At 33.1% G+C, this 19,584-nt stretch overlaps 1 protein-coding gene across 1 annotated transcript in view; it reads left to right on the top strand.

Annotated features, from left to right (window-relative positions):
• The window catches only part of celsr1b (cadherin EGF LAG seven-pass G-type receptor 1b), a 47,929-nt gene that overhangs the window by 7,929 nt on the left and 20,416 nt on the right, over positions 1 to 19,584 (top strand). The window contains exons 2-6 of the mRNA XM_052597221.1: positions 8,676 to 9,314; positions 11,610 to 11,832; positions 13,085 to 13,200; positions 14,640 to 14,728; positions 18,695 to 18,852. Coding sequence (XP_052453181.1) covers positions 8,676 to 9,314; positions 11,610 to 11,832; positions 13,085 to 13,200; positions 14,640 to 14,728; positions 18,695 to 18,852 — 1,225 coding nt within the window. The remainder of the gene's footprint in view (positions 1 to 8,675; positions 9,315 to 11,609; positions 11,833 to 13,084; positions 13,201 to 14,639; positions 14,729 to 18,694; positions 18,853 to 19,584) is intronic.

Consider the following 19,584-nt stretch of genomic DNA (forward strand, 5'->3'; position numbering starts at 1 on the left):
GCAAATTTTCGTGTCATAGTTCAGACACAAGCCGGGCCGGGCCTTGGGTCTCTTTTAAGCTTTTACCTATTTATATATTTTAGACATCCATCAGTTAGTGAGGAAATAAAAATTGGCATGCTGGTGGAAACGACATGAGACCATGCTAATGCGACTGTCAAGAGCAGCTCTATGGTGTTTAGTGTCCAGCAGCAGTATGCGTTCAAATGCACTCAATAAGCTTAAGCTTCCAACAAAGTCCCAGCCAAAGTAATTACCATAAATGTGTCAGTAAGTAAATATTTGACTTATTTACTAATAAACTCGTTTTTTCTGAGTCGGTGTTGCAAGGATGCATGTATGTATTCACTGAGTTTCGGTTTATTTTTATGAAGCGCTCCTGTTCAAGACGAGATGGCGGAAAGCACATAATGTTTGTTTTCTTTATTTTATAAAAGCACAATGTTTTTTTTTTATATTGTGAGTGCACACAAATAAAAGAAGACCCTTTACAGTTCCAAATGATGATGTATTACTCTTACCCTTATGAGCAAAAATGACAGTGTACCCTCTGAAAAAAATGCAAGTGTCCTACAAAGCGTGCATTTATATAGGTTTAATGGTTAAACATTGTTTTATGCTTGAATTGTTTTATCTCTATAGATTTTATTTTAGCCAAGTCATGATGATTTGAGGCTACATTGATCAAACATAGGCTATCAACTCGCTGTCTGCCACTGGCCACTTTGTTACTTTAAAAAACAAAAACTTTTAACAAACATAAAATGCTCCAAACATTTTTCTGAATTAACTTAATAAAAAAGCTAAACAAAATATAATCACTTTGCCATTACATACAAAACTGAACTATTTTAATAGCTGAAACAGTAGTATAAGCTCTTTTGGGATAAGGGGGGGGGAAACCGGGCTCGGGCTGGGCTAGTGTCTATATTTGAGCAGGGCTCTACATTGAAGACAAAGCTGTTTGTGTGTCAAGACCTTAAAGGAAGGGCACTGCTGAAAGAAGAAGTTTTTTTGCACTCACTTGGTGTCTGTTTGGTGAAAGAGCAGAGATCAGACGTGGATCAGAACAACTACTGCAAAACTTGTCACTCATGCACAGTGTGTTGTGTGACTGGTGTTCCTGCGTGACAGTAAAACAGCATTCTCGATCACATCTCTTGCTTGAAGCAGATTTTTATTTCAAAAGAACGTGTGGTTATAACTGCAGTTGAGTTACTCATAAATAGAGCTTAGCAGTATCTGTTCTTATTTTCTAGACGCAACCAGTTGCTATTGGACACAAAGACTATTTAACAAAGAGACGGGAATGGTGTATGGAGGTTTTTCATTGGACAGCATGAGTACAAAGGGCAAACTGGGCGCTTAAGCTTTGCTACTGAATTCCTTCCTTAACAATGAATTGATATGATGATGCAATTGAGGCCAATTCTTTATTCCGTCTTAAGAATATTATACAATTATTACAGCCCAGCCAATCCATGTGTTTCAAAGCTGCTGACCCAAAAATAAAATAGCATTTGCTCATGCTCATTTTGTTCCAAACCTGTAGGACTTTTCTTTTCTTTTATTTCTATTGAGGAGTACAAAAGGAGAAGTTCAGCAGAAGGTTCACACTTTTCTTTTACACACAAAGAAAGCATACAGTGTCAAGTGTCTGGCTGTCAAGTTCCCAAAAGTTTGAAAGGCATTTTATATGACTTATATTTAATAGTTTTTATATATATATATATATATATATATATATATATATATATATATATATATATATATATATATATATATATATATATATATATACTGTATATATAAATTTATACTTTTTTTTAGCAAGGATACATTAAACTGATTAAAAGTGACAGTAAAGACTAAAAAAAAAAATCTATTTCAAAATAAATGCTGATCTTTTGAGTTTTCAAAGAATTCTGAAAAAAAAAAGTTTCTACAAAAATATTAATATTATTTTTACTGCATTTTGATAAAATGAATGCAGCCTCATGACCATAACAGACTTCTTTCAAAAACATTAAAACATCTCACTGGCCCCAAACGTTTATATATATAACTAAATGATAACAACTTATATTTTAGGTGAACTATTCCTTTAAGTTTTGATTTTAAGCCAAACTCAAGCAATCTTGTTTTGAAAGACCTCATCTAATGCAGAGTAATGAAGGCGGAAACTTCCAGGTTATTTGGCGGCATCTGCATTTTACTGCATTTTTAAATAAAGGCTTTTAAAGTCTATAATGTATTAATATTTTATATAAGTGCTTCAAACCTTGAAGACCTTTAGTAGATACTATGGCATAACTGAGAAGAAGCACCTTCACATGTTTCTTGGCCTTGGGCAACATTAACAGTGCTGCCCCTAAAATCCACACCTTGCTGGGATGAATTTCACTGCGCTCCCCTCTGTTTTATGTATGTGCTTAGGAGGGATCAAAGCAGACCTGCCACCGGTGATGTTAACAAGAATCATAACAGATTCATGAGGGAGGCCGGCTGAGGTGTGGTCCTATTATCAGGCACTTAGTCCATGCACTCTGTGGAAAGAAGCTTTGCTCATTAACTTCTCAGAGTGCAACCCACCACATTCCACACAAGCCATGCCAGGGCGAAAGCTTTTAATAGGCCTTAAGAAGGAATGTAGGACTTGAATTGAGGATAGATGTGTGAAAAAAGCAAGAAACAAACAAACAAACAATTGAAACTATTCAGCAACAGAATTTTAATGTGGCGTCTTTAAGAAATTAACAAACATTGTATTTACAATAAGGATGCACAGTATATTTGCACCATATTAATTATCAAAGGTTTTTAGAGATTTTTGCCTCAGAATTATGACTTAGACATAGTTTTTTATTTTTATTTATTTTTTATGTCAGAATTGTGACTTTTTTTTCTGATTATGACTTTATCTCAATTTCAACATTAAAATTATAATTATTTTTAAAAACACTTTTATCTCACCAGTATGATTTTAGCTCATACTTGAAACTTTTCATAACATATTTGTAACTTTTTATAGAATTCTAATTTGATATGACATAATTCTGACTTTTTGTCTCATAATTATGATTTACAGTTTTAACGTTTTGCAATGATTTTGACTTGTCATGACTTTATCCCAATTTAGACATTTTATATAACAATTTAAACTTTTATATTAGAATTCATAATATGTAATCATAATCTGTTTGTCATAATTTTAATCTCATAATTATTATGTCTAAATATCTCATTTTAACTTTTTATATCATACTTTTTTATCAATTTGAACTTTTTTATATATCATAATTTAAACTTTTATATTATAACTCTGACTTGGTCTATCAACTTTTTGTCAAAATGTGAATCTCATTATGACTAAGTATCACAGACTTTTTTATTTAATAATTATGAAAAAAATATTCTTATGACTTAACATGTCATTAAATTCACCTCATAATTATGATTTACAGTTTTGACTGTTTTTAGACTGTTTTTATAAATTTTTTGTCATAATTACGATTCTCAGTTTCTACTTTTTGTATAAATGTCAACTTTATTTATTATAATTCATACTTAGTATGTCATAATATTGTCTTTTATCTCATAATTATGATTTAGTATCTTATGAGATAGAAATGGTATTTGAATCCTCTCAAAAACTTGCCGAATGTTCAGTGGGGCACATCCCTGCCCACAATGCCTTGTCTCTCTCAGCTGTGCACATATTTAGGTCTGCCATCAGCCATGATGTTTCTGTGGCCTCCGCTTGTCGAGCAGGACATGTGTCTTGGCGTTGGCTATCTGATGCTGTTGCAGGAGGTTTTTGTGAGTCTCTGCTACTGTGCACCAGCCAACTGCCAATCAGCTGTCCAAGTATATGTTCCCACATGCTTCTCGAGGAGTGTTTGAGGACAGATGAATCAAAAGAGAAAAATAAGTCTGGTGTGTTTGTATTCTGGGCTTTGTGTTTTCACCCCATGATACTCCATATTTAAAGCATTAGATAGATCATCCATAAATGACAATTCTGTCATTATTTAAGCACCCTCATGCTGATCCAAACCCATGTGGCCTTCTTTATTCCGTGAAACACAAAAGAAGAGTCTTGGTAAAACGTTCTCATTGGTGTTGTCCATAAAATCAATTCTAAAAGAAGTCTGTATATTTTAAGTCTATTTTATTAAATATGAATTGTTGTCAGTGTTGGGAAAGTTACTCTAAAATTCATTAATTACTGCTTGTGCCTACTAATGAAATCTTCAACAGTGTAATTAGATTGTTGTACTAATTACTCTCACTCTCTCTCTATTACTTATTCTCTCTAAATCCTATATCAGCAACATCAAACTGCTCTTTTAATTCCTTCAAATATTATTATAAAATTAGTGCTGATTAATCACTTCCAAAATAAAACTTTTTGAGTATATAATATATTTGTGTGTACTGTATATTTGTTATGTATATATAAAGGCACACACATACAGAATATGTATTTTGAAAATATTTATGTTTTATAAATATATATAAATTGTAATAAAAAGTTGTCATTAATACAAAAAGTAGAAACTGAGACACGTAATTATGACAAACATTTTAAAATGACTTAGCCTAAAAACAGTCAATCAAAAAAAAAAATGTAAATCATAATTATGAGGAGAATTTAATGACATGTAAAGTCATAAGAATGAGATAAAAACAAAAAGACACATTTGTATTATACATGTCATATATATATATATATATATATATATATATATATATATATATATATATATATATATATATGTATATATATATGTATATATACATGTTTTCTTTATATACATGCATGTGTGTGTGTGTATTTATATATACATGATAAATATACACAGTACATACACATATATTATGTACACAAAAACCTTTATTATTAGATGCGATGCTAAATTATTCTTGAACTGACCAAAGTATTTAAAGGGAGAAAGTAACATTAAAAACATACATTTTAACATTAAATGTAAAATTTTTATGTTAAATCCACTATTGTTTTTAATAAAGAATTGTTGTATAGTTTATACAGTATTTAATGAAAATACTTTAGAAGAGGGAAAAGTAATTAAATTAGAGTTACTAATTACTTAGTAATGCATGAAACCCAACACTGATTGTTATTTGCTAAGAAACAACAACAACATCAAAAACATCATCAATGCTGCTCACATTTCATCAATTAAAATAAAAAAAAAATATTGTTGTATATTAAAATATGCTAGAATTAAAACAAATATATATATATATATATATATATATATATACACACACACACACACACACACATATATATATATATATATATATATATATATATATATATATAAAATATCTTTAAAAATTATCTTTGGTATGAAGGACTGTTGCTTTGACACATCACTTTTGCTGTAAAAAGGCAACTTGTTTTCATGAAAATCTCAGTAAATTGATATGATACAATCTGACGATTTTGTGCAGTTAAAAGAGGCTATCTACATGGTTACCACATTGGCATTATCTAAAGAACAGTTTAACACTTAGATGATAACCTCTAAATTCCCAGCTGTGTGTTGGTTTGCAGGCCAGTTCGTACACTGAACATTTATCTTTGCACAGACTGTTTGTCTTGTTCCCTCAGAAAACAGCGTCCAGAAGAGATGCCCTGTGTGTTTGCCTTCGTTTCCAGATTGTTTGAAAAGAAAACTGAATGACACTTGCTCTTTGCAGATGCTGTAAACACTGTCACAGCTCAGTGGTCCTGCAAAGGAGTCTGATGGCAAGTGAAACTGTGAACGTTTCAACCTAGTTTACTTTGCTGGTGTCATAATCTCTGCCATCAGTTTTGAGGGACTCGATGAAGCTGAGCTTCCTGTGGCGCAGTGCTATCTAGGCCACTTTTCCATTTAAACGTTCAATGTTTTGCTTTGTTTTCTATTTCAGCAAACTCTGGAATCCTTTGGTAAAGTTTCTCCTCTGGACCACCCACACATGTGTATAATATTCATACTAACACAGCGATTCCTGTTTGCTCATATAGACTGATCTTGGAGTCTTATCATTCTTTTGTACAAACTGTTTCCTGGCAGCGATCCAAGCTCACACCTGTAGGCCGATTTATTATGTGTGGGACAACTTTGAGAATGATCTGTTTGTCTAACACTTTTTCTGGTGGGAAAAACTAGGCTTGGCAGTTAACAGTTTTGCGTAGTTCATGTCTATGCCATTTTATTGTTTGATTTAAAGGACATTTTCATGAATCAAATTTTGGTAGTGAAAATTACTATTTAATATGTCTGGTAAAAAATGAATGGAATTTACAGCGGTGGTGCTTTCTTCAGATGTACTTGGATCAGTTTTCATCAGTACTTTATTGCAAAGCGTCTCTGTAATATTTTCTTACATGCCAGAGTGTTTGTTATGTTTTAGAAGCACTTACTGGGAAGAGAATGAACAGTGAGAGAGAGGCTTAATGCATTTGCAGACCTCATTAAAGGAAAGACAAAAAGCAAGAAAGCACTTAACCTATACATTACGCTCTTCTTCTCCGTGTAAGGATCAGATTTCTGGCATGATTTAGCAAGTTTATTAAGCATATTTAAAAGATACATAGTTTAGTAGTTTATGGGATTATTGAGTATTATGAACACAATGGAACAGGATGAGGCCTGTTACTAGACCGTTTCTCTTGCAGAAAATGTGTACTTGTGGGAAAAGTGTGATTTATATTCCATTTTTAATAAAGCAGAAAGTTAGGAAATCATTATTAGACGGTGAATCGAATACAAAAATGAATGTAATAAATTGCATGATATATGGTTAATTAGTTGAATAAGGTGTTAAAATATTTATAATAACCTACACTAAAAAACAATGTCATGTTTTGTGATCAGTAATATTGTGCAGTTGTTATATATTTAAAAAAAAAGTATTTTATCTCCTCAATTATACGTTTTAATGAGAATAAGAAGGGTAATATGTGTTAAACTGAATTGTTTAATGCACCAAGTTTCACTGCAAACAAAGTGCATCACAAAGTGCAACACATTTAATTGAATGTGAATGCATGGCATTTTGTGCATGTGCAAATGTGTGTGCATACAAAAGAGAAACTCCTTGTTGTGTCTGCAACTGCGTGTCTGGCTTAGCTGACAGTATGTGAAAGGACAGTGTAACAGAGTGGAAACATGTCCTCATTGTCCTGCAATTATAGCTCTCTCCATTCACATGACAGAGGGGCCCTTTACACTAGGAACCCACAATTGCTACAAGAGAATACACTGGACCGTGAACAATACCTGTCGAACTAAAGGACAGAGCAAATGTGACACAGTGGCCAGACTTAGATGCTTTTGCTCTTAATCATTTGGTAATGATAAATTTGGAATGAATGTGTATGAAATTAAAGGTGTATTTTACTTTATTTATTTATTTTGCTCAGCCAACATTTCCAATGGGCCCACCACTAACTAACTAACAAAATAAATGAATAATAGTAGTTATTTGTCGACTTAAGTTGTCCTTATTTGGTCTTTCCTGTTCCGGTCATCATTGTGTTCATTCGTTTCCAGCTCCGTTTGATTAATTAGTTAATTTGCTCCCAGGTGTGTCCCATTGGTGTCTGTGTATTTGTGTGTTCTGCTCCTTGTTTCCGGTCTGCTGTTATAAGTCATATCTCAGTTCTTGAGTTTATATCCCTTGGTTTGTTGAATTAAATTCCAGTTAAAGTATTCTCCAGTGTCTCTTCGTTCCGCCCTCATTAACAGTGACAGTGTTATAATAATAACAACAGTGTTTATTTATTTTATTTTATCTGTTTATTTGTTTGTTTGTTTGTAGCTTCATTGCTATTAATAATAATAATAATAATAATAATAATGATAATATTTAATAATGATTTTTTTTTATTATTATTTATAAATATTTTAGGTTAAATTTGGTCGCATATATAAACAATCATAATAATAAATAAATGAATAAACATTTTATTTATTCATCATCATAATTTTATATTATTATTCGTAGTAGTAGTAATGCACTTTTCTTTTTTGCTATATATTTCAGGAATATTAAAAATATACCTGTATTAAAATAAGTATCAGAGTTTTATATATATATATATATATGTATGTATATATGTATATATATATATATATATATATATATATATATATATATATATATATATTAAAAATAATGTTAATAAACATTGTTTCACTTGTTATTAATAATAATAATGTTGATTGTAAAAACTATTTTTGCTGTATTTTTATAGTATCAGATGTATTAAAATATATTCTTAAAATCAGATAGGTATATGAATAATATATTTTCTTTGTTTAAAAATGATGACAACAGATATTCAGGACCTCTCCATACCAGACTTTTCAAACATATTTTTCTTTTTGTTATCACGGTTGATGTATTGCTTTACAGGAAGCTGGTTGTATTGCTGTTCAAACAGTTTGAGAGAAAAAAAAAAACTAAGATTATAAAACTGTAAAGGTCGAAATGCTTGGTGAACAATCACAGAATTAAGCTCCATGTTCCAGCATGTTCTCAAAGCTCATCTCGCTCACAAGAATGTAAACTTAGCACCTGCCAGCCCTTGCCATGCAATTCAGTTCAGTTTAAACATTAACCGAGTCCCTCAATGTGCCTTTGTGTCTTCACAGATGGACTCCACCAGGTCTCGGCCCTCTGCACCTTACGGGTGACCATCATAACGGACGATATGTTGATGAACAGCATCACTGTTCGTCTGGAGAACATGTCTCAAGAGCGTTTCCTCTCCCCTCTGCTGTCTCTCTTTACTGAAGGCGTAGCTGCAGTCTTGTCCACCAGTCCTGACGGTGTCTTCGTCTTCAACGTCCAGAATGACACAGACGTTAGCGGCAGCATTCTCAACGTCACTTTCTCAGCCCTGCTCCCGGGTGCCGCTAGGGGAACTTATTTCCCATCAGAGGAGCTGCAGGAGCAGCTGTATCTGAACCGTACGTTGTTGACGTTGATCTCGACTCAGCGCGTCCTGCCGTTTGATGATAATATCTGTTTGCGGGAGCCCTGTGAGAACTACATGAAGTGTGTTGCTGTTCTGAAGTTTGACAGTACGGCTCCCTTCGTGGCGTCCAACACAGTTCTCTTCAGGCCCATACACCCCGTGAACGGGTTACGCTGTCGATGTCCTGACGGTTTCACTGGAGACTACTGTGAGACAGAGGTGGACCTTTGTTACTCAGGCCCGTGTCAGAACAACGGGAAGTGCCGCAGTCGAGAGGGGGGATACACCTGTGAGTGCCCACAAGATTTTACAGGTCAGTATCTATCCATCCATCTATATCTATAATCCACACTTCTAAAATGGAGTGATTTGAGGTGTTATGTCAAAAAAGTTGCTGACGGATAGTGGTTTCTACACATCCCTTACCTAATTCCAAGCAATAGTGAGCTAACAGTGATGTATGCCACAGCAAACGCCACAAAAACACAACCTTTTTTGTGTGTGTTTTGTATGGAAGGTTGATTGCAAATTGGTTGCAAATTGTCCCCTTCTAAGTGGCTCAGACTCGTGAGAGCATCATTAGTTTTGCTTCTGTCATACTTTGAATGGAGATCCGCTCTTGGGGGAAGGAATTATCCTGTGTAAGTTTGACAGGAGGATTGGCATCCAGACTCTCAGTCCCAAGGTTCAGAGTTCCCGCACTGGATCATTCACTTTGACAGCTTCTGTCTGTTTGTCAGCTCAGGTTTCTGGACTACAGTAAAGAGTGACCTCTGCCCTTTCAAGCCCTCAGGTAGTATGTGGTCATAACTAGAGGTGTTGACAGTGGCTCATGGGTTTCTCTCATTACAGAGTAATGTATCCCTGTAATTCCTCCGAAATGAGGGATTATCTGACCGACATTTGGATCATTACCTCTTTGGAAGCTCTTTTGTGTGTCCCAGTCGACATAGTTCCTCTGGGCCCAGATCTTGTCAAGATAATGGCAGGGACACAATGGTGCGCACACCGAGTTGGCCAGGAATCAGAGATACAGGATTACAAGTGCAACAAGGTAAAGTCCTCCAAGCAAACCTCAGATGTTTGTTCTGAGGCGACTGCATTTGTCAGCATGGTGATGGATTTTGAGGGAGATTGTTATCGGCATGTTTCTGTGTCCTGTGCGGATATGTCCATCTCAGGTGAAAGCAAACCACACACACACAGGGTCCAAAATAACAAATATAAGTAAAAATTGGCTGTGGAGAGTGAAATAAACAGTTATAAATGGGTATATGATCTAAGACATACAAACTTTGCCCCTCCAGAGGTTTATTTCTGGATCCTGTTTATTTTAGGAAGTTACATTTGGTGAATCATATGAAATATTCACAGTAAGCTACTAAAATTTAAAAATGTATTGTAGAACAAAATCACAGTGTGTCAATAAACATTATATAGATAGATAGATAGATAGATAGATAGATAGATAGATAGATAGATAGATATGTATGTATAAAGCTGTAGATGAAACAGTCATGCACAATTTTCCACAAATATGCAAAAAATGTTAGGTTAGTTTTTTAATTAACAATATATTTTAATGCTAAATATGGTTTAAGGCTAGAAAGCAATATTTATTTAGCATCTATCTATCTGTTTATCTATCTTGATAAAAAAAAAATTGTTTTGTTAAAAATGATTCTGGTCAGTTCTTTATAATTCTGTTTTAAATTCCAAATTGAATTGCAGTTATGTGTGTTGTTGTTATTATTATTATAATGATTAACTATTATTGTTATTTTTATTTCACCTGCTCCCAACAGGTGTGGCAAACATACATTTTTGGACCCTGTACACACATACACAGACACGTATATAAAAATAGGACTAAAAAACGCTTGACCTTAATTGCAACTTAGTTTTTTTATGAAACTATATCTTAATTTAATCAAATGCCCTAAACCGAGTCTCAGAACTGTATATTGTGATAAATATCAAAGGAGTCCTCTAGTAAACATCGACCTGTAACAATGTCCATGATGTCACTTTTGCTAGCGGCATCTTCCAATAGCGAGTCGTCATCGGTCCACCCCACATCTCATGTCACATAACAAGAGACTAGCGGAGCATAACAGGTGTCTTACAGACCACCAGGGCTCTTTCATTGTTCTTCCATTGCTTGGCAGTGGTCCTGTTTCTTTAGAGGATGAACAAAGGTTAGTCTGGGTCAGTGAGCACAGCGGCCCGCCTGGAATCACTAAGCATGCTGTCTCTCTGAAGCCTTCTCCTTTAGACAGAACTGGAAGCCATTGTCCTGTCGGGACTAAAACTAAGCTCACTCAAGTGATTGGGTTAAAAGGTTGGGTTAAGAGAACAAGTTTCCAATCATTATCTGAAATTGAGTTCCACAGATGAAGTGAACTTATTGTGTGTCAGTGGATGCATGAAATGTGGGTTTATTACCTCATTTTGCATGACTGAATGAGTGTTTTTTATATTCTAGAAAATACAAGTTCTGGAATTGATGGTCCTAGAACATCCAAGAAACATTTCCAATGCACAATAAGGAAATGTATAATGGAAGAAGGTTTTTCAGATTAGTAAATCCTGGGTATTTTCTTTTCAGGAGAGCGCTGTGAGGTGAATGCGCGTTCAGGCCGGTGTGTTCCTGGTGTGTGTAAGAATGGTGGCAGGTGTGTGGACCTGCTGGTGGGAGGTTTCCTGTGCCAGTGTCCTGACGGCGAGTATGAGAAGCCCTACTGCGAGATGACCACACGCAGCTTCCCTGGCCAGTCCTTCATCACCTTCAGAGGCCTGAGGCAGAGATTTCACTTCACCCTCTCCTTTACGTGAGTAAACATCTAGAGTCACTCCATCCATCACTTTATACACCCATCCACCCATCCATGCGCTCCTGTCAGCAGTGTTTATTTTCCGGTGGTTATTATTAAAATCTTAAAATCTCATTATTTTAAGTATTACAAAAATAATATCTTAATAATAAATATTACAATAATGTTTTATTCATAGACTAGTATTTTTGTTTTATTTTTAAGTTACTAAACAATAAATACAATAATAAATTGTATTAATATTTTTTATATTATAATATATAATATATTATTTATATTATAATATATTTTTTATAAAAGGTCTCAATGAATAATCAATAAAATGATCGATTGTATAAATAAAAATTATGCTTTTCTATTTAATATTATTTGTAAATGTTTTTATGTTATTTTACACTCCAGTCCAGTTCTAATTTTTATGTTTTGATAGTTTCCGTTTATGTTCTTATTTATTAAAAAAAAAAAAAATTATATATATTTATATGTCATGTTTAATTAATTACATCTAATTCTTATGCAAGTTGTGTCCTGGAAAAAGTTCCTGCAAAAAAAGATATAATTTTTTTTTTTAAAAGGTAAACACCTGTTTAAACTTCTCAACGTCTCCTCACTTTCCCATTATGGCATTTATTAGTTACCATTCAACCGATCTAGCAAATTAGACACCGTCACATATCACAAACACAAGTTTTTCTCATGGCAAACATGAAAACAGGATGCCGTGTGTGGTGAGGCATCTTTGTTCAAACTTCCTGTGAGTCTGCCCCTTTGCCATGTGCGATCTGACACCTCTCCCTGCAAAAATCCCAGGTGCGCGCACCACAGGGCCAACTGAGATACCAGAGGTTGGCAAACATCAGAGTATCAGTTTCCCCCGTCCATTACCTCTAGCTGTGTCTCTTGGCAGGTTTTATCACTTCCTTTTCCTCCACTCCCTATCTTTTTTTATTCTTCTGTCAAGCCTGCATGTTTGTGTTGTGAGTGATCTTAGGATGTTCCTGAGCTTTATTTCCTGCTCTTGATCTCTGGATCAGAAATAAATATTTATTCAAATCGAATATCTGATTAAAATATAATAAATCCGGTGTAAACCAAGATTAAGACTAATTTATTCAACTTTTTTTTTTAAATGGCCTGTGGTTCCTAATTTACACTTTGAATTGAGCAAGCTAATTGTTATGCATTAAAGTTTGAACTAAACAAGCATTTTATGGTCATCATTAAGGTTTTATTTTATTTTTTTTCATAGGTTTGCTACAAGGGAGAGAAATGCCCTGCTCCTTTATAATGGCAGGTTTAATGAAAGGCATGATTTCATTGCAATTGAAATTATTGAAGAGCAAATCCAGCTGACCTTCTCTGCTGGTAAGTAAGACAATTCATTTTAGTTTGAATATAAAATTTAAAAAATCTATTAAATCACAATTTACATTTTAAAAACAGTATAGCCAGTGCTTTTGTTTAATAAAAAATTAATTATTATATTACCGATATTTTATATATATATATATATATATATATATATATATATATATATATATATATATATATATATATATATATTTATTTATTTATTTATTTATTTATTTATTTATAAATATATTTATTTATTTATTTATTTATTTATTTATTTATTTATATATATATATATATATTATAAATATATATATATATATTTATTTATTTATTTATTTATTTATATTATAAATATATATATATATATATATATATATATATATATATATATATATATATAACAAATTAAAAAACAACTTATTTATAAATCAAATTTATAAAAATCTATTTTCATTTGTTTGTATCGTTTTGTTTCATTTTGTGTTGTTTTGTCTCATTTCATTTTTTTTTTCCGTCTGCTCAAACTGCAAACAACTAAATGGGTTTTATTCCAATTTGAATCTGAAAAAGCTACTTTTTTGAGTGTCATATCTCAAACATAAGTGCGTATAGATGTATCCAGAGCTGTGCCAAAGGAAACAGGTGGCCAAAGAGCATTAAAACACACTTCCTCTGTCTACCTGTTCCTTTGTTTTGCCGAACCTCACACATCAACAAGAGTTACTGTCCAGTCAGTGGGCGTCAAATACCATGTCCCCTCTCTTTAATGGGTCAGAATTGTTTTCAAAGGAAATACAACGGAATTACGTGGAATTCATCCCTAGAGCGTCTTAGTGTAAACAGATGGTTGTTACGTCTTACTGCCGCACTGAGGGTCACCCGTCCACACGAGCTGAGAATAAAGGCAGTGAAAGGCCTTTCCTCTACTGTCCTGGAATGTAAAACATCAAACACCACAGCGATTCTGGTAAATGATGAACCCTCTTAGGTCAAAGGTCTTGTCCCAGCTTACTAGCCATCACTCAACATAATTGAGTCGGAGAGAGATGTAAACAACTAAGATATTTGACATTGTATGCACTGAGGGAAAGTGTTGCCATGGGACGTCCTGACACACTGTTATCTCCTGGATAATGATTTACTCATTTTGTCCACTAGACTGGAAAAATGCCACACAAATTAAAATCCTCAAAGTGCTTTAGAGACAATTTATTGGTCTGGGATTTTTGCTATGGGGAAATTTATACAGTATATGTAATTTTTATAACTTATTTAATATTTATATTAATTATATAAATATTATTGTGTATTTGTATTCATTATGTTGTCATGAAAATAAATAAAATATAATAAGTTAAAATTTTTCCTTATCCAATTATCACTAGCAGAATTATTCTTTCTTGAATCTCAGCAAAGGTGGTTTCTTCTTCCTTGTTATTCATTTTTAGGAGAAACGAAGACCACGGTGACTCCGTATGTAGCTGGTGGGGTTAGTGATGGACAATGGCACACAGTACATCTACATTACTACAACAAGGTAAGTCATTTGTACTGAACACGTAAGAATGGAGGCTGGTTGGAAAGTCAGTGAAGGAAAACCACTGGGGCTCATTCATCAAATCATGAAATTAGACTAAATCTTTCACGAATGCATTTTTAAATGCATTATTGAATTGAATATGACAAAACATTCTGTACAAGTAGTTTACAAACAGTTTACACTCATTTGCTCTGTCTTTGCTTCATGAATAAGTGTGTAAAAATGCTTTATTTGGCTTTAAAACTGATTTAAGTTATTTAAATATAATTTACATTAGGATATGTTAACAAAATAAATATTTTAGGTCAAATCCAAATCAATCATATTAGGCTGGGCTACTTTACATTTTTTTTTATAAATTTTTTTATTATGACTGCTGTATTCGCAAGTATTTTCCAAGCAAATTAAGTGCATGTTTTTCATCATGTGTAAAATGAAACATAAAAGAAAAAAAAGATTATTCGAAATCTCAAAATTGAAAATCAAATGTCAGCCCACCAATCGAATATTTGAATCATCAAATATTCTAGTCAGGCCCTAGTCAAGTTATTAGTCCTATGCTAGCGAAAGTCAGAGCCTCACATTTCTCGCATTTCTTGATGAAATCAGTCTGTCCATATCTCATGAAAGAAGACACGTGATGTCAGCGGCATCTCTAGCTGTATCAAAGTTCACAGCATCTTCTAAGAACGGCAGTCAAAAGAAACAGCTTGTATTTCTGCTCGTTTGATCCCGTTTAGTTTTCAGACCCTCATATTTCACTTGCTGAGATGCAGCATTTATGAAGTTTGCTGCGTGTGTAATACTGTTCGTCATGTGTCATGTTTCATGGCCAAAAGCTAGCTGCGTTCATTCTCTTCCCCGGGCATCTCATTACACAGTGTCTCGTTTTATGATCCATAGTGTTAGTATTATTTAATACGGTTTTCAATTATTTATTAAATGAGTGTTTTGTTGTTTGTTGTTGCTTAATTGCAAATACCTCACCATAATCTAGTTGTCCCTGAGAGATGACAGTCAGCATGTTGTGGCTTTCTTTTTTTGAGGGTCCAAATGTTCCTTAAAAAAAGTTTAAAAAGAAAGTAATTAATACTAGTGGCTGCAACATGAATGTATCTAATATAATAGATATTAGCGTGTAAGTTAGTGAGTGTATTACTGGATTTGAGCACCGTTTATTCTTGTACACTTTTATGAAAAATCAGACCCTAAAGCCATCTATTGAGATTCAACACCACTTTTCCCCATGCGTATGTCGTGTTTGCTCCATTGTGGCCGTAGCTCCTCCTTAACCCGTCACTTAAAGAGTCCAAGTTCAGTATAGTCCGATGGGGAACGCAGACAATAGCAGATCCCCTGTTGAGTTAATCCAGGACTACAATAACACGCTCTGAGTTTCTAAAAGCGCCAGATGGCACACGTTTTTTTCTGTTGCACTTAAACATAAAACCGCTCAAGCCTATTATTGGAAATCTCCAGAATATGCTTTTTTATTTCATAAAGTTTTGCTCCATTTGGAGCTACGTCCAAATGGTAAGGTTGTGGTGAAGTACAGAAATCCATCTCTCATCTTCTACCAAATTCTATATCTATTTTGACATTTAAACATTTCTAACAAGATTGAATTGCTAAGCAATTGTAAAACGGTGACTCAAAAGCTATGTAAATCACTTCTGTTTGACCCCATTGATCTTTTGCTTTCCCCATTGATCTTTGATTTCTTTTGCTTGTCCTGTGTGTTATTTTGTCAATGGACTCAAATGTTTTGAATACACTTTCAGATATTTACCTTGAGTAATAATAATGAAACACAATGTGTCCCAGCTAGTGGCGACCTATTGCAATTTAAAAATAATAATAATAATCTTTTGATGATGAAAAAACATTGCATTAATTCACAGTTTTCCAGTGTTTTAAACCTAATAGTTTGTTGAGACTTGACTGTTTTCATGTTTGAATTCACACTCAATGATGTATGTGTAAATAATAATATTTTTTTTATGTTTTTTTCCTTATTTGTAATCTGTTTTTGAACTTAATTTAAGTGAACAAAAATACCTTTAAAATCATTCATATTGTGAAATATTATTACAATTTAAAAAGACTGTTTTCTATTTTTTTCTATAATTATTATACAATGTAATTTATTCCTGCGATGGCATTTCTGCAGTTTTCAGTGTCACATGTTCCTTCAGAAATTATTTACATAAGCTGATTTGCTTATTTGCTTCTGTTTGGGATAATTTTGACCTTGGCAAATGCATACGGCAGGAAAAAATAATTAAACGAGAAAACTAAATAAATTGCCAACTGTTTATTTTACAATTTGTACACCATTAAAAGTATTTTGAAAATCATTGAATTTACAGTATACATGTGTTTTATTTAGGTCTGATTCAGTTATCACATACTAAGAGTGATATCAAAATTTGTTTATAGTCATCGTTAAAGAACAGTCAAGTATGTTAAGCTATTACTATGTCTTTTGGGTTGCACAAAACATACATTTTCTGCCTTATAATAATACATTTGGAAAGAGAAAAAGTAAAACCTCACGTGTGGGCCCCAGGATCTAGTAACCATTGTTTTGAACTTTGAAACAAAAAGGCTGATGAGTTACAAGGTTGGAGGTTAATAGCTGTTGTCAGGATTTATGTGCGTGTGTGTTCCTGAGGGCATTGAGTTTGTCGTTGAGTTCATTTTCGTCAGTAGACTCGAGACTAGAGAGAAGTGGATCCTTATTAAGAGTGGCAGAGGTTTAGTTGCAGTGACCTCTTAAGGATCTTTAGCACTCTGATCCTGAATCAGTTTTCTTTTCAAGATTTTTTCAAGACCCGTTGGATTTATTCCACGACACATGCGTCAGTGTGAAGGAATGCTCCCATTCATGGCTTTCCTCGTTGACCAGTTTAGCAGTCTACTCACATTGCCTTATTCATCTCTGCTGTCTGGCAGAAACTGAGAGGAATATTAAACTTGCCATCTAATTTATTAATTTGTGAAATTTTAGTAAAATGTCAGAAAAGGAAAAAAGAAACAGTTAGAGCACCCTCCTAGTTTCAATATATAATATTACATTCATTTTTTATGTTTTTAGTTCATTCTTTATTGTTGATCATTAATATGTATAGTTGAATAGAAGCATTAAAGTTTATTTATTATTTATATTTATTTAATTTATCCAGAACCAATAATAATAATAATAACAATTATTATTATTCAAAGTTTATAAATTAACATTAATTTATTATTTATTTAATTATCCCTTTGATTTATAGACAGCAACACTCAATAATAAAAATAATAATAACAATGTTGCTTTTATTATTATTATTATTATGTAATAATTTGACAAACACTTATATATAAATGTTATTCTGCTTACCCTCTCTTTCTGCAGATTATTCTGTTCTGTAAACATCCGAATCTGAATAAAAGCAAGTGATGTTCACATCACACCAAACTGTCACTTGGACATTTTTTAACACCACAGGGCAGACATCAAAGAGCGACTCGGCACATCATACGCACCACAAAATACATTTTAATGAGCTGAGAAAATTTGAAAAACCTCTTGTGTGGGGGAAGGGTGTTGCCAGATGATAATACAAATTTTGGCTGCGTTGTGGAAACAGTTTGGGTCTCTGGGGAGGTTTTACATGAAATGATGAGCTCTCTTCGCCAGACTCTCTATCTCCTCTGTGCCAGAATCTCTGTGGCATAATCCAATTAGATGAGAGGAGAAAGCCATAGAATGTCACCAAACAGTCATCTCATGCTGTGTTAAAGATTACAGACAAACAAGACCTATTGTCTCCAAACTCACAAAAAGTGGTCATGGAAATGCTAATATATTTATTTTACTTAACATTTAAAAATAAGTTTGTATTTCCATCACATTTTAGCAGTAATTAAAATCTTTGAATCAAAGTAGTTTATCATTTCTGCTTGTTTCAATTCAAGCCCAATATAGGGCTTCTTGGCGTCCCTCACGGCCCCTCTGAGGAAAAGGTTGCTGTGGTTGCCGTCGATGAGTGTGATGTGGCCATGGCTCTGCGTTTCGGCGGACAGATTGGGAATTACAGCTGTGCAGCCCGTGGCACCCAAACAGGCCAAAAGAAGTAAGTGATTTCCTACAGTCAACATAAAATTGCTTTTACAACCAATTTTACCTCTGTAGTGTGGCACAGTTAAAGGGATAGTTCACCTGAAAATTACATTTCTCTTTTTAATTTCTCACCCTCATGTCCTTCCAAACCCGTTAAACCTCCGTTCATCTTCAGAACATAAATTAAGATTTTTTGATGAAATACGAGAGCATTCTGAACCTCCCATAGACAACAACAAAGCAACAAAACTGACATTGTCAAGACCCAAAAAGGTAGTAAGGACATCATAAACATAATCCATGTGACATAAGTGGTTAAAACCTTAATTTTATGAAGCTACGATAATACTTTTTGTGCATAAAGACAAACAATTAAAAACTTTATTCAAAAACTCTTCTCTTCTCTTTTCTGAAGCTATAAAAATGTCAGCCGACTTTATTCTACAATTCTTCTCTATTTATGGCAGTATAAAATTTAATAATATATATATATATATATATATATATATATATATATATATATATATATATATATATATATATTTTTTTTTTTTTTTTTTTTTTTTTTTTTTTTGGTTTATCTAAGTTTATCTAATAACTAAATAAAGACCGGAAAACATTTTCCTAAAATCAGCATGAAACAATTTTTTACAACTTTTACTTGTATAGTATTTCATACATAAAAGTGTAAAATTATATTTAACAAGAAATCTAAAATATTATAATATAAATTAAACCATTATTA

The sequence above is a fragment of the Carassius gibelio genome, chromosome B25 (genome assembly GCF_023724105.1).
Source record: "Carassius gibelio isolate Cgi1373 ecotype wild population from Czech Republic chromosome B25, carGib1.2-hapl.c, whole genome shotgun sequence".
NCBI classification, from domain to species: Eukaryota; Metazoa; Chordata; class Actinopteri; order Cypriniformes; family Cyprinidae; genus Carassius; species Carassius gibelio.